The sequence below is a fragment of the Anolis sagrei genome, chromosome 13, assembly GCF_037176765.1.
Source record: "Anolis sagrei isolate rAnoSag1 chromosome 13, rAnoSag1.mat, whole genome shotgun sequence".
Taxonomy (NCBI): domain Eukaryota; kingdom Metazoa; phylum Chordata; class Lepidosauria; order Squamata; family Dactyloidae; genus Anolis; species Anolis sagrei.
In genome coordinates this window covers 8842052-8855470 of record NC_090033.1, presented here as the reverse complement: position 1 = coordinate 8855470, position 13419 = coordinate 8842052, and the positions used below count along the sequence as shown (strand labels likewise).

At 46.1% G+C, this 13419-nt stretch overlaps 1 protein-coding gene across 1 annotated transcript in view; it reads left to right on the top strand.

Annotated features, from left to right (window-relative positions):
- IGSF21 (immunoglobin superfamily member 21) overlaps positions 1 to 11455 on the top strand; it is a 251962-nt gene extending 240507 nt beyond the window's left edge. Inside the window, exons 7-10 of the mRNA XM_067472731.1 lie at positions 592 to 677; positions 6805 to 6997; positions 9802 to 9840; positions 11106 to 11455. Of these exons, the coding sequence (XP_067328832.1) occupies positions 592 to 677; positions 6805 to 6997; positions 9802 to 9840; positions 11106 to 11182 (395 nt within the window). The 3' untranslated portion in view covers positions 11183 to 11455. The remainder of the gene's footprint in view (positions 1 to 591; positions 678 to 6804; positions 6998 to 9801; positions 9841 to 11105) is intronic.
- Positions 11456 to 13419: the final 1964 nt, after the last annotated feature.

Genomic DNA, 13419 nt, shown 5'->3' with positions numbered 1-13419 from the left:
GGAAGTCTTTCAATGTCAGTAGAAGAGGTTGCCTTGGACAGTAGTGGACTCTTCATCTTTGGAAGTCTTTCAATGTCAGTAGAAGAGGTTGCCTTGGACAGTAGTGGACTCTCCATCTTTGGAAGTCTTTCAATGTCAGTAGAAGAGGTTGCCTTGGACAGTAGTGGACTCTTCATCTTTGGAAGTCTTTCAATGGGTGTTGGAGATGTTTGAGAATGGAATAAGGTGCCCTGGAGGGCTTGAGACTCCATCTCTGAAGGTCCTTCAACAGAAGTTTGAATGTGATTTTCCTGCTTCTTGGCAGTGGGGTTGGACTGGATGGCCCACAAGGTCTCTTCCCACTCTGTGATTTTATGATTCTGAATTGGTGTGGAATAGATTGGGTTGGAGGTCTTGATGCAGAGGTTGGATGGCCATAGTTCTGGATGCATTCATTGGGCCTTCCCACATGATGTGGACTAGATGGCCCTTCTAGCCTCCCTAGCTCTGGGATTCTAGATTTCTTTAGCTAAATCCTGTAAGTGTTTGGAAGCTGAAGGCAGAGGAGCCGTTGGAAACCATAATGATCCAACCAATCTCTTTCTTCTGCAGTGGCGCCCAAAGGCCCTAAGATTACCATGACCCCGACAAGAGCCCGAGTTGGGGACACCGTTCGGATCCTGGTGCAAGGATTTCAGGTATGTACGAGTCTCCTTCGTGGCAATTTTAGCCACATCCTTTGTATCTTCTATATAAATAAAAATGTAATGTTCGTTTGTGGGATTAACAGAACTCAGAAACCACTGGACGGATTGACACCAATTTTGAACACAAGACACCAACTAAAGCAATCTATGTCCTTCACTCAAAAAAACCCCCCAAAAAACCCGGAAAGAACTTAACCCCCCCCCCCCCCCAAAAAAAAGCTAAATGACTATACAGAGCATGCGTTAAAATAACTCCCTCCCCACCCTTCCCTCCTGCACGAGGGAAAAATACTAGGGCTGGGCCGTTTCGTTTCGTAATTTCGTAATTAGTTAAAAATTCGTTATTTTTTTTTATAACGAAGCGATATTGAACCATTCAGGAGCAACTAAAAAACGAAACGAATTTTTCCAATTCGTTTCGTAATTGTTTCGGAATTGTTTCGTTACTGATTCGTTATTGATTCGTAAATGTTTCGTTATTATTTCCGCATGTCTGGTGCACGTTTTAGGGTTGCTGTTTGTTTTCTCAGTGAAAAAAAATATAATTATCACACCAACAGTCAACAACAGAGGGAGAGGGAAGCTTCAGAAGTTTTTTTAGCGTATTGCGCGATCGCAGCTGCCATTAACGAATCGATTCGTAATCGATTTGTAATTGTTTCGTAATTGTTTTATGATTTCCGAAATTTCGTAAATATCGAACTTTTTTTAAGGGAAATTTCGGAATTCTTTTAAATAACGAAACGCAAAAAAACCCCTAAAAACGAATCGAGTTTAGAAACAAATTTTTCCGTGTTTGGACAGCCCTATTGGCCACAGCAACGCGTGGCGAGTAAAGCTAGTAAATAAATACATACATACATGACCTTGGAGGTGACTATGTGCAATGCCGGCTCATCGGCTTAGAAATGGAGATGAGCACCAACTGCCAGAGTTGGACACAACTGGACTTAATGTCAGGGGAAAACCTTTACCTTTTGACATCTTTGAACTGGGTTATATGGCAGTGTGGACTCAGGTAACCCTTCCACACATCCATATAACCCTCGAGGAGACTGAAATGGGCCTGTATTAGGTTGACGCTTTGCCACTTCAGTTGTGTATTGATAGCTTCGAAACCAGCTCTTCTTCTTTTCTTTCTTTCCCATTTCTCCACAGTGGGCCACAGCAACGCTAGGTTAAAAATAAAACAACATTTTGCAAGTCCCTTTATTTTTTTGAGTCATTTAATAGCAAAACGACACATAGATAGATGAAGGCGCGGAGCTGCAAGAAACCCAAACAGTCGCGGAATTAATTTGTTCTCTGTAACTAATTGGTCTTGCTAACATGGGAGGATGAGAGGAGAGAATTGGAGTGAAGGAAGAAGACGAAGCAGGCTTGTTATGGGATTTAAACCACTACACTGAGAGGAAGCGCCTGGCGAGCATTGCTAGCCATAATTAATAACCAAAGTTCCAGATTAAAAACTCACCAGTGAAGCAAAGACATAGGACAGAGACGTTTTCTTCCATCTTGGCCAAGAATGTGATACGTGTGAGCTTCTGGTTAATATGAGAGACATTCAATGAGATAGCTGTTGTGGCTTTTTCAAAAAATGTTGCTGTTTTTTTGTCAAAACGAAAACAATTCCCCAAAATCAGTAGATGCATGAATATTTCTGAAAGTTAGGGGAAAAGATCTCGTGTTATCTTGTGTCATCTATATATATAAATCTGTAAGGGGCGTCGAACGGGACAGCAAAACTCAAAACCCCACCGACGAAAATTTAACAAAATTCCCATGCACATACCTCAACCCACAAGGTATGCACAAATCTCATCAATATGGCAAACAACATTTTACCAAACCCACAATTTCCAAAACAAAGGGATCATGCGCAGAAGTGCCCTGGCGCGAGTCCCCCACCACGCACACATTGCTGGCCAATGCTCCCTCACGACAAACCACGCCCCCTCCCTTTGCTGCCCTGCCCCTACCCACCCTGACTCAATCCTTCCCTCCTCCCACCCCCCTCTGGTAAGACACGCCCCCTCCCTTCACCACCCCGCCCCTTCCCACCCAGACTCAATCCTTCCCTCCTCCCACCCCCTCTGGAAAGACATACCCCCTCCCTTCATCACCCCGCCCGTTCCCACCCAGACTCAATCCTTCCCTCCTCCCACCCCCTCTGGTAAGACACACCCCCTCCCTCCGCTGCCCCCCCTTCCCACCCAGACTCAATCCTTCCCTCCTCCCACCCCCCTCTGGTAAGACACACCCCCTCCCTTCACCACCCCGCCCCTTCCCACCCAGACTCAATCCTTCCCTCCTCCCACCCCCCTCTGGTAAGACACACCCCCTCCCTCCGCTGCCCCCCCTTCCCACCCAGACTCAATCCTTCCCTCCTCCCACCCCCCTCTGGTAAGACACGCCCCCTCCCTTCGCCGCCCCCCCTTCCCACCCAGACTCAATCCTTCCCTCCTCCCACCCCCCTCTGGTAAGACACACCCCCTCCCTCCGCTGCCCCCCCTTCCCACCCAGACTCAATCCTTCCCTCCTCCCACCCCCCTCCGGTAAGACACGCCCCCTCCCTTTGCCGCCCCGCCCCTTCCCACCCAGACTCAATCCTTCCCTCCTCCCACCCCCCTCTGGTAAGACACGCCCCCTCCCTTCGCCGCCCCCCTTTCCCACCCAGACTCAATCCTTCCCTCCTCCCACCCCCCTCCGGTAAGACACGCCCCCTCCCTTTGCCGCCCCGCCCCTTCCCACCCAGACTCAATCCTTCCCTCCTCCCACCCCCCTCTGGTAAGACACGCCCCCTCCCTTCGCCGCCCTGCCCCTTCCCACCCTGACTCAATCCTTCCCTCCTCCCACCCCCTCTGGTAAGACACGCCCCCTCCCTTCACCGCCCCGCCCCTTCCCACCCAGACTCAATCCTTCCCTCCTCCCACCCCCCTCTGATAAGACACGCCCCCTCCCTTCGCCGCCCCGCCCCTTCCCACCCAGACTCAATCCTTCCCTCCTCCCACCCCCCTCTGATAAGACACGCCCCCTCCCTTCACCGCCCCGCCCCTTCCCACCCTGACTCAATCCTTCCCTCCTCCCACCCCCCTCTGGTAAGACACGCCCCCTCCCTTCACCGCGGCAGGCCCAATCAAGGAAGAGGAAAAACATCGAAGGAAGGAAGGAAACAGAGAAGGAAACATGGAAGCAAAGAGTTAAGGAAAGAAGGAAAGAGGTAGAGAAGGAAAAAAGAGAGAAAGAGGAAATGAAGAGGGATGGAAAGAAATGGGTAGAGAAAGAAGGAAGGAGATAAGGAAAGAAAAGGAAGGAAAGAGGAGCGAAGGAAGAAGAGAAAGAAAGAGAAAGGGGGGGAGGAAGGACAGACAAAAGGAAGAATGGAAACAAAAACCAAAGGAAGGAAGAAAGGAAAGAGGCAGAGAAGGAAGAAAGAGAAAGGGAAGGAAAAGAAAAAAGGGAGAAGGAAAGAGGAAGAGAAGGAAGGAAGGAGAGAAGGACAAAAAAGGCAGGAAAGAGGTAAAGAAGGAAGGAGAAAAGAAAATAAAAAGTGAAAGAAGGAAGGAAACATTGGGGGAAGAAAGGAGGCAAAGGAAGAAAGGGGAGGGACTGAAGGAAAGAGAGAAGGATGAAACCAAGGAGCGAAAGAAGGAAAGAAAGAAAGAAAGAAAGAAAGAAAGAAAGAAAGAAAGAGGTAGAGAAGGAAGAAAGGAGAGAAAGGGGGAGAAAAGGGGGGAATAGGTAGGTACCTCTCTTTCATAATACTCCAGATATCTACCTCTACTTTGAAAAGATTTACTATAGGACACAACAACGTGTGGCAGGGCACAGCTAGTTGTATACAAAATTCAAGGAGATAACTCTTGTGGGTTTTTTTTAATTTTTGTAAAAACTTTGAAAATTCCCAAAAATTATCCGTGGATAAGTGGCGGGCTAAGAGTGGTAAATGTGCTCTCCCGTTATAGCAAGTTTCACCCCAATACAGTGTTCCCTCACCTATTGCGGAGGTTATGTTCCAGGACCACCTGCAATAAGTGAAAAACCGCAATGTAGGGACACTATATATCTAAAATCAGAAAATTATTTGTTTGTTTGTTTGTTTACTGTATTTGTATACCACCTTTCTCATCCCGTAGGTGACTCAAGGCAGTTAACAGGGTAAAATTCAATGCTTATATTATCATAGACAGGGGCGGCTCGTCCATTATGCGAAGTAAGCGGTCGCAAAACACTTTTTTTGCCAGGGGCGCAGAGGCGCCTCTGTAAATGCCCCTCGATTGCCACTTGTGGAGCGCCCCCTCAGCTCACAACAGCTCTAGCAGTCCGGGGGGAGCCTCTGCTTTCTTGCCTCGCTGCCGGGCGATCCTCTTCCCAAAGGGGCCGGGCCCTTGAGCCTCGTCTAGCCCCTCTCGTTCCTGCTCCACCCGGCCACTGGGTGCGCGAGCAGAGTTGGTACTCAATCGTTCTCCGCGTTCGATCCCTTCCCCATGACCGGCTTCCTTTCCCAATCCCCAGGCGCTCCACCCGCCTCCTCTCCCCAATCCGCGGGTGGGCCAAGGGGCAGAGCCGCTGCCCCTGGCCCACTTCAGGTCCGGAGGCGTGTCTGAAGACCCCAGCGTGCACACCAAAAGTCGTCTCTTCTCCTGACTTTCTCTTCAGCCATTGGGACCAAGAGAGAGAGAGAGAAAGAGAGCCCCTCCGGCTCTCTCCGGGCATCTCCACCTCTCTCTCTCTCTCTCTCTCTCTCTCTCTCTCTCTCTCTCTGTCTCTCGGTCCCAATGGCTGAGGAGAAAGTCACCAAATTGGGAGAGATAGCCAATAGTCCAGAGGACAGGAGCAGAATTCAAAACGATCTTGACAGATTAGAGAGATGGGCCAAAACTAACAAAATGAAGTTCAACAGTGACAAATGCAAGATACTCCACTTTGGCAGAAAAAATGAAATGCAAAGATACAGAATGGGGGACGCCTGGCTCGAGAGTAGTATGTGTGAAAAAGATCTTGGAGTCGTCGTGGACAACAAGTTAAACATGAGCCAACAATGTGATGTGGTGGCAAAAAAAGCCAATGGGATTTTGGCCTGCATCAATAGGAGAATAGTGTCTAGATCTAAGGAAGTAATGCTACCTCTCTATTCTGCTTTGGTTAGACCACACCTGGAATATTGTGTCCAATTCTGGGCACCACAATTCAAGAGAGATATTGACAAGCTGGAATGTGTCCAGAGGAGGGCGACTAAAATGATCAAGGGTCTGGAGAACAAGCCCTATGAGGAGCGGCTTAGGGAACTGGGCATGTTTAGCCTGAAGAAGAGAAGGCTGAGAGGAGATATGATAGCCATGTATAAATGTGAGAGGAAGCCACAGGGAGGAGGGAGCAAGCTTGTTTTCTGCTTCCTTGGAGACTAGGACGCAAGGGAACAATGGCTTCAAACTACAAGAGAGGAGATTCCATCTGAACATTAGGAAGAACTTCCTGACTGTGAGAGCCGTTCAGCAGTGGAACTCTCTGCCCCGGAGTGTGGTGGAGGCTCCTTCTTTGGAAGCTTTTAAGCAGAGGCTGGATGGCCATTTGTCAGGGGTGATTTGAATGCAATATTCCTGCTTCTTAGCAGAATGGGGTTGGACTGGATGGCCCATGAGGTCTCTTCCAACTCTTTGATTCTATGATTCTATGATTCAGGAGAAGAGGTGACTTTTGGTGCACACGGTCTTCAGGCACGCCTCCGGACCCAAAGCGGGCCAGGAAAGGGAGCAAGTGCGGCAAGGTGAACTATTACTGGGATGTATAGTTCACCTACAATCAAAGAGCATTCTGAACTCCACCAATGATGGAACTGAACCAAATATGGCACACAGAACTCCCACAATGAACAGAAAATATATATCAATGATTGGTTGCGGGGGGGGGGCGCCAAAATACTGTTTGCTTACCGTTGAAAATTACTCTGATCATAGATACAATTAAAAACGTAACATATAATAAAAACTGATCAAATCAATCAAATATAAATTCATAGTGTCTCCTTGTTGAAAACGTTGTCCGGTCTCATAGGGGATAGTGGTGTTTGCGGAGTTTTGATGGATCTTCGTCTCACACGGCTCTCGTGTTTTTTCAGAACGAAGTCTTCCCCGAACCCATGTTCACCTGGACCCGCGTTGGGAGCAGGCTCCTGGACGGCAGCACCGAACACGACGGCAAGGAGCTGGTCCTGGAGCGCGTGCCGGCCGAGCTCAACGGCTCCATGTACCGCTGCACCGCCCAGAACCCCCTGGGCTCCACCGACACCCACACCCGGCTGATCGTCTTTGGTGAGGACCCGGGTTCGGACTCTCCATCGGTCATCCCATATGGGTCTTGTTGCCCCCCCCCCCCTCGAAAAGCGACCGCTGGGCTTGTCACTCAGCATTGTTCGCGGCTTTGTCAGATACCCAAAAGCTAATACAGGCAGTCCCCAAGTTACGAATGAGATCGGGTCTGTAGGTCTGTTCTTAAGTTGAATTTGTATGTAAGTCAGAACAGGGACTTTTTTCACTTTCTGTTGCCTCAACTTCGTTCGTAACTAGGAATCATTTGTAAGTTGGATGTTTGTAACTTGGGGACAGCCAGTAATACTATAATAATATTCAAGCTCATAATAATGTAACTCTTTAATATATATATACAGGGTTAGTCAAAATGCATAGACCAATAAGCCATTCAATTGAATGGCTTATTGGCCTATGCATTTTGACTAACCCTGTATATATATATATATATTCGTCTGTGGGATTAACATAACTCGAAAACCACTGGACGAATTGACACCAAATTTGGACACAATGCACCTAACAACTCAATGTATGTCCTTCACTCAAAAAAATGATTTTGTCATTTGGGAGTTATAGTTCACCCACAATCAAAGAGCATTCTGAACCCCTCCAACAATTGAATTGAACCAAACTTGGCACACAGTTCTCCCACAACCAACAGGAAATACTGGAAGGGTTTGGTGGGCAGTGTCCTTGGTTTTGGAGTTGTAGTTCACCTATCTCCAGAAAGCACTGTGGACTCAAACAATGATAAATCTGTACTAAACTTGGCACCAATACTCAATATGCTCAAATGTGAACACTGGTGGAGTTTGGAGAAAATAGGATCTTGACATCTGAGAGTTGTCGTTGCTGGGATTTATAGTTCACCTACAATCACAGAGCATTCTGAACCCCACCAATGATAGAACTGGGCCAAACCTCCCACACAGAACCCCCATGTGGGCCACAGCAACGCGTGGCAGGTGACGGCTAGTATATGTATATATAAATGTAATGTTCATTTGTGGGATTATCATAACTCAAAAACTACTGGGCCCAAATTTGGACACAAGACACTTATCAGGCTAACAAGTGACCATCACTCATAAAAACACCAAAAAACACATCGGAAGAGACTTAAAAAGCCAAAAAATACATTACAACACATGTGCAAAACCACATATATACATATATACAAATATATAAACACATAGAATCATAGAATCATAGAATCAAAGAGTTGGAAGAGACCTCCTGGGCCATCCAGTCCAACCCCATTCTGCCAAGAAGCAGGAATATTGCATTCAAATCACCCCTGACAAATGGCCATCCAGCCTCTGCTTAAAAGCTTCCAAAGAAGGAGCCTCCACCACACTCCGGGGCAGAGAGTTCCACTGCTGAACGGCTCTCACAGTCAGGAAGTTCTTCCTAATGTTCAGATGGAATCTCCTCTCTTGTAGTTTGAAGCCATTGTTGCATTGCGTCCTAGTCTCCAGGGAAGCAGAAAACAAGCTTGCTTCCTCTCACATATTTATACATGGCTATCATATCTCCTCTCAGCCTTCTCTTCTTCAGGCTAAACATGCCCAGTTCCCTAAGCCGCTCCTCATAGGGCTTGTTCTCCAGACCCTTGATCATTTTAGTCGCCCTCCTCTGGACACATTCCAGCTTGTCAATATCTCTCTTGAATTGTGGTGCCCAGAATTGGACACAATATTCCAGATGTGGTCTAACCAAAGCATATACATACATGTATACATATACATGTATACATATATACATACACAAAACACATATACACAGACTGGGCCACAGCAACACATGGAAGGGACGGCTAGTGTGTATATATACACATACACACTAGCCGTCCCTTCCACGTGTTGCTGTGGCCCAGTCTGTGTATATGTGTTTTGTGTATGAATATATGTATACATGTGTGTATATGTGTGTGTGTGTATATATATATGTATATATAGTAATAATACTATAACATAGAATATCCAAGCTCTAATATAATATAATATAATAATATTGTATATGACATATATTATAATAATACTATAATATATAAGATAATATAAACAATGTATTATTATTATTATTATTATTATTATTATTACTATTACTATAGACTCCTAGAGTTGGAAGAGACCCCAAGGACCCCCCCCCCCACTTCAACCTACATTGTAATAATATTATTATGTTGACCATTAGATTGTTATTTTACAGGTAATTCCCAAGTTACGAACAAGACAGTTTCTGTAGGTTTGTTCTTAAGTTGAATTTGTATGTAAGTCAGAACGGGGACTTTCCGAAGTGTAACTCCAGCCTAGGTAGATAAATAGAGAGATGCACTTTGGATAGCATAAGGAAGGGTGAACACCCTTGTATCCCAGTATGTTTAGTTGCTGATTCGTTCTGCTCTGTTTATTGGGAAGATAGAGTTGGAAAGGGTAGGAAAGGGTTAAGGGAGAGGCAGTGGTTGGGATCATGCATATTCCACACCAATGGAGAGAGTAAGGAACACTGGGATGTCTCTGTGGTGGAGGAAGCACATCAAATCTAGGAGGAAATTGTCCCCAAATGAAAGCATTCCTTGGATGGTGGGCAGGATGTAGTTCAGGGTGGACACTGGCAGGGGCGAACTACATGTTCATGGTGCTCACACCATGTACCACAGGCCCTGACTTCCATTGCACAGGTCCCACTGCTGTATCACCACCCCAGTTTCCATTCCAATGTCATAGCAATCCATATCCCAATACCAATGGCTTCTCCTACCTGAAACCTAACACATCTCTCCCTATTCCTTTCCCATTTAGAAAATCCAAATATCCCAAGAGGAACAGAAGACTCAAACGGTAAGGAAGGAGTTGCGAGATGTTTTTTAGGTGCAGAAATGCGGGGAGAGTTTACCCCGCTGCTCCTCTATCAGCAACCATTAGCGGCCTCTTCGATTCTTCTTAACGGAGCCGGACCGAACTCCATCAAGAAAGTCTGAGAAATGTAGTTTAGAGCAGGGCCTGAGAAACGTAGTTTAGGGCAGGGCCTGGGAAATGTAGTTTAGGGCAGGGCCTAGGAAATGTAGTTTAGGGCAGGGCCTAGGAAATGTAGTTTAGGGCAGAGCCTGGGAAATGTAGTTTAGGGCAGGGCCCAGGAAATGTAGTTTAGGGCAGGGCCTGGGAAATGTAATTTAACTCAGGGCCTAGGAAATGTAGTTTAGGGCAGGGCTTGGGAAATGTAGTTTAGGACAGAGCCTGGGAAATGTAGTTTAGGGCAGGGCCTGGGAAATGTAGTTTGGGGCAGGGCCTGGGAAATGTAGTTTAGGGCAGGGACTGGGAAATGTAGTTTAGGGCAGAGCCTAGGAAATATAGTTTGGGGCAGAGCCTGGGAAATGAAGTTTAGGGCAGGGCCTGGGAAATGTAGTTTAGGGCAGGGCCTGGGAAATGTAGTTTAGGGCAGGGTCTGGAAAATGTAGTTTAGGGCAGAGCCTGGGAAATGTAGTTTAGGGCAGGGCCTTGGAAATGTAGTTCAGGGCAGGGCCTGGGAAATGTAGTTTAGGGCAGGGCCTGGGAAATGTAGTTCGGGGCAGGGCCTGGGGAATGTAGTTTAGGGCAGGGCCTGGGGAATGTAGTTTGGGGCAGGGCCTGGGAAATGTAGTTTAGGGCAGGGCCTGGGAAATGTAGTTTGGGCAGGGCCTGGGAAATGTAGTTTAGGGCAGGGCCTTTGGAATGCTTTGGCATAGGGCTCCTCCCCTTCCCAAAACGCACTGCTCCCTCCTTTCACCATTCCTAATGCCGAGAGTGTCCATTACTTCCAGGGAGAGGAACAGCAAGGCAGGCACTAAGGCAGGCAGCCTTTTTGGCTTTGTCTTGCTTTGCTTTCTTAAACTGAATATGAAACTGATTTTGGGAGCCTTCTGAGATTTACAAAACGAAAATGAAAAAGTGTGGGCTCAGTTTCACTTTCTTAATTTTTGGTACGGACTGTGCATGCGCATCGGCTATCGCGTCATAAGTACGAATCATACGAAACAGATACGACTTACGACGCTTTCCGATTTTTTTGCACATGCCTATGGGAAATATCAATTCTTTGTATTCTTACGACTGATTTTCCTCTTCAGGTTCAACCAGCGCCAATGCCAACCATTTTCGGATTCTTCTGGCCTTCATCTTGACAGTCACGCTGGAGATGACGTGAGAACCGTCTTTTCGGAGACTTCCGCTTTCCTCCCAATGGCTTCCTCCAAGCCCGGCTTCCACTTCTCCGTCGAACTTTTCTTTTCGTCTTTTCTTCTTCTACTTCTTTCTTTCATTATTTTTTTTCCATTCTTTCTTTTTTCTAAAACAATCAAACAAAAACACTGACGCTTCTCGCTCTCGGTCTCTTTCTGTCCGTGTTTCGGCTTTGTTCTCCGATTTAATTAAAAACAAACCAACAACCAATGCGACAATGCACCCAGGTCAATGCAAATTCTTTGGGTTGTATTTATTTATTTATTTTCTATTCATGAATCACAAACAGGAGCCACTCTCTCGGCCTCAAAGAAAGGTTCTTCCAAACAAAGCTTAGCAAGAAAACCCAACGTTAGGGTCAACATACGTTACAAAACACTTGAAGCTCACAACAATAGCGAACAGTGTATTCACTATGTGATCAGCATCACATTGACCTTCACACTATGGACTCAGACTTGGTTTGGAGTATATTAATCAGCATTACATGGTCTTCACACTATGGACTCAGGTTTAGTTTGGAGTATATTGATCAGTATTACATTGCATTCACACTATGGATTCAGGATTACTTTGGAGTCTCTTGATCAGCATTACATTGACCTTCACACTTTTGACTTGGATTTAGTTTGATCAACATCACATTGACCTTCACACTATGGGTTCAGGCCTGGTTTGGAGTGACTCAGGATTGGTTTGGAGTATGTTGATCAATATTACGGCATTTACACCATTGATTTGGGCTTAGTTTGGAGTATCTTGATCACCATCAGCATTACATGGTCTTCACACTATGGATTCAGGATAACTTTGGAGTATCTTGATCAGCATCACATTGGCCTTCACACTTTTGACTTGGACTTAGTTTGGAGTATATTGATCAACATCACATTGACCTTCACACTATGGGCTCGGGCTTGGTTTGGAGTGTCTTGATCAGCATTACATTGGCCTTCACACTATGGATTTAGGCATAGATTGGAATTTCTTGATCAGCATCACATTGGCCTTCACGCTGTGGGCTCAGGCTTGGTTTGGAGTGTCTTGATCAGCATCACATTGACCTTCACACTGTGGACTCAGGCTTGGTTTGGAGTGTCTTGATCAGCATCACATTGACCTTCACACTGTTGACTCAGGCTTGGTTTGGAGTATGTTGATCAGTATTAGCTTGGCCTTCACACTGTTGACTTGGGCTTAGATTGGAGTACCTTGATCAGCATCACATTGACCTTCACACTGTTGACTCAGGTTTGGTTTCGAGTATGTTGATCAGCATCACATTGACTTTCCTATCATGGACCCAGGCTTGGTTGATCAGCATCACATTGACCTTCACACTGTTGACTCAGGCTTGGTTTCGAGTATGTTGATCAGTATTACCTTGGCCTTTACACTGTTGAGTCAGCCTTAGTTTGGAGTATCTGGATCAGCATCACATTGCCCTTCACACTGTTGACTCAGGCTTCGTTTGGAGTATGTTGATCAGCATCACATTGGCCTTCACACTGTTGAGTCAGCCCTAGTTTGGAGTATGTTGATCAGCATCACATTGACCTTCTCACTGTTTGACTTGGGCTTAGTTTGGAGTATCTTGATCAGCATCACATTGACCTTCACACTGTTGACTTGGTTGGAGTATCTTGATAAGCAGCACATTGACCTTCGCACTGTTGACTCAGGCTTGGTTTGGAGTATGTTGATCAGTATTACGGCATTCACACCATTGACTTGGGCTTAGTTTGGAGTATCTTGATCAGCATCACATTGACCACACTGTTTATTCAGGCTTGGTTTGTAGTATGTTGATCACTATTACCTTGACCTTCACACTGTTGACTCAGGCTTGGTTTGGAGTATCTTGATCAGCATTGCATTGGCCTTCACACCGTTGAATTGATATTAGTTTGGAGTATCTTGATCAGTATCACATTGACCTTCATATCATGGACTCAAGCCTGGTTGATCAGCATCACATTGACCTTGACTCTGTTGACTTGGGCTTAGTTTGGAGTATGTTGATGAGCATCACATTGGCCTTCACACTGTTGACTCAGGCTTAGTTTGGAGTATGTTTATCAGTATTACCTTGGCCTTCACACTGTTGGCTTGGGCTTAGTTTGGAGTATCTTGATCAGCATTGCATTGGCCTTCACACCGTTGACTTGGGCTTAGTTTGAAGTATCTTGAAGAGCATCACAT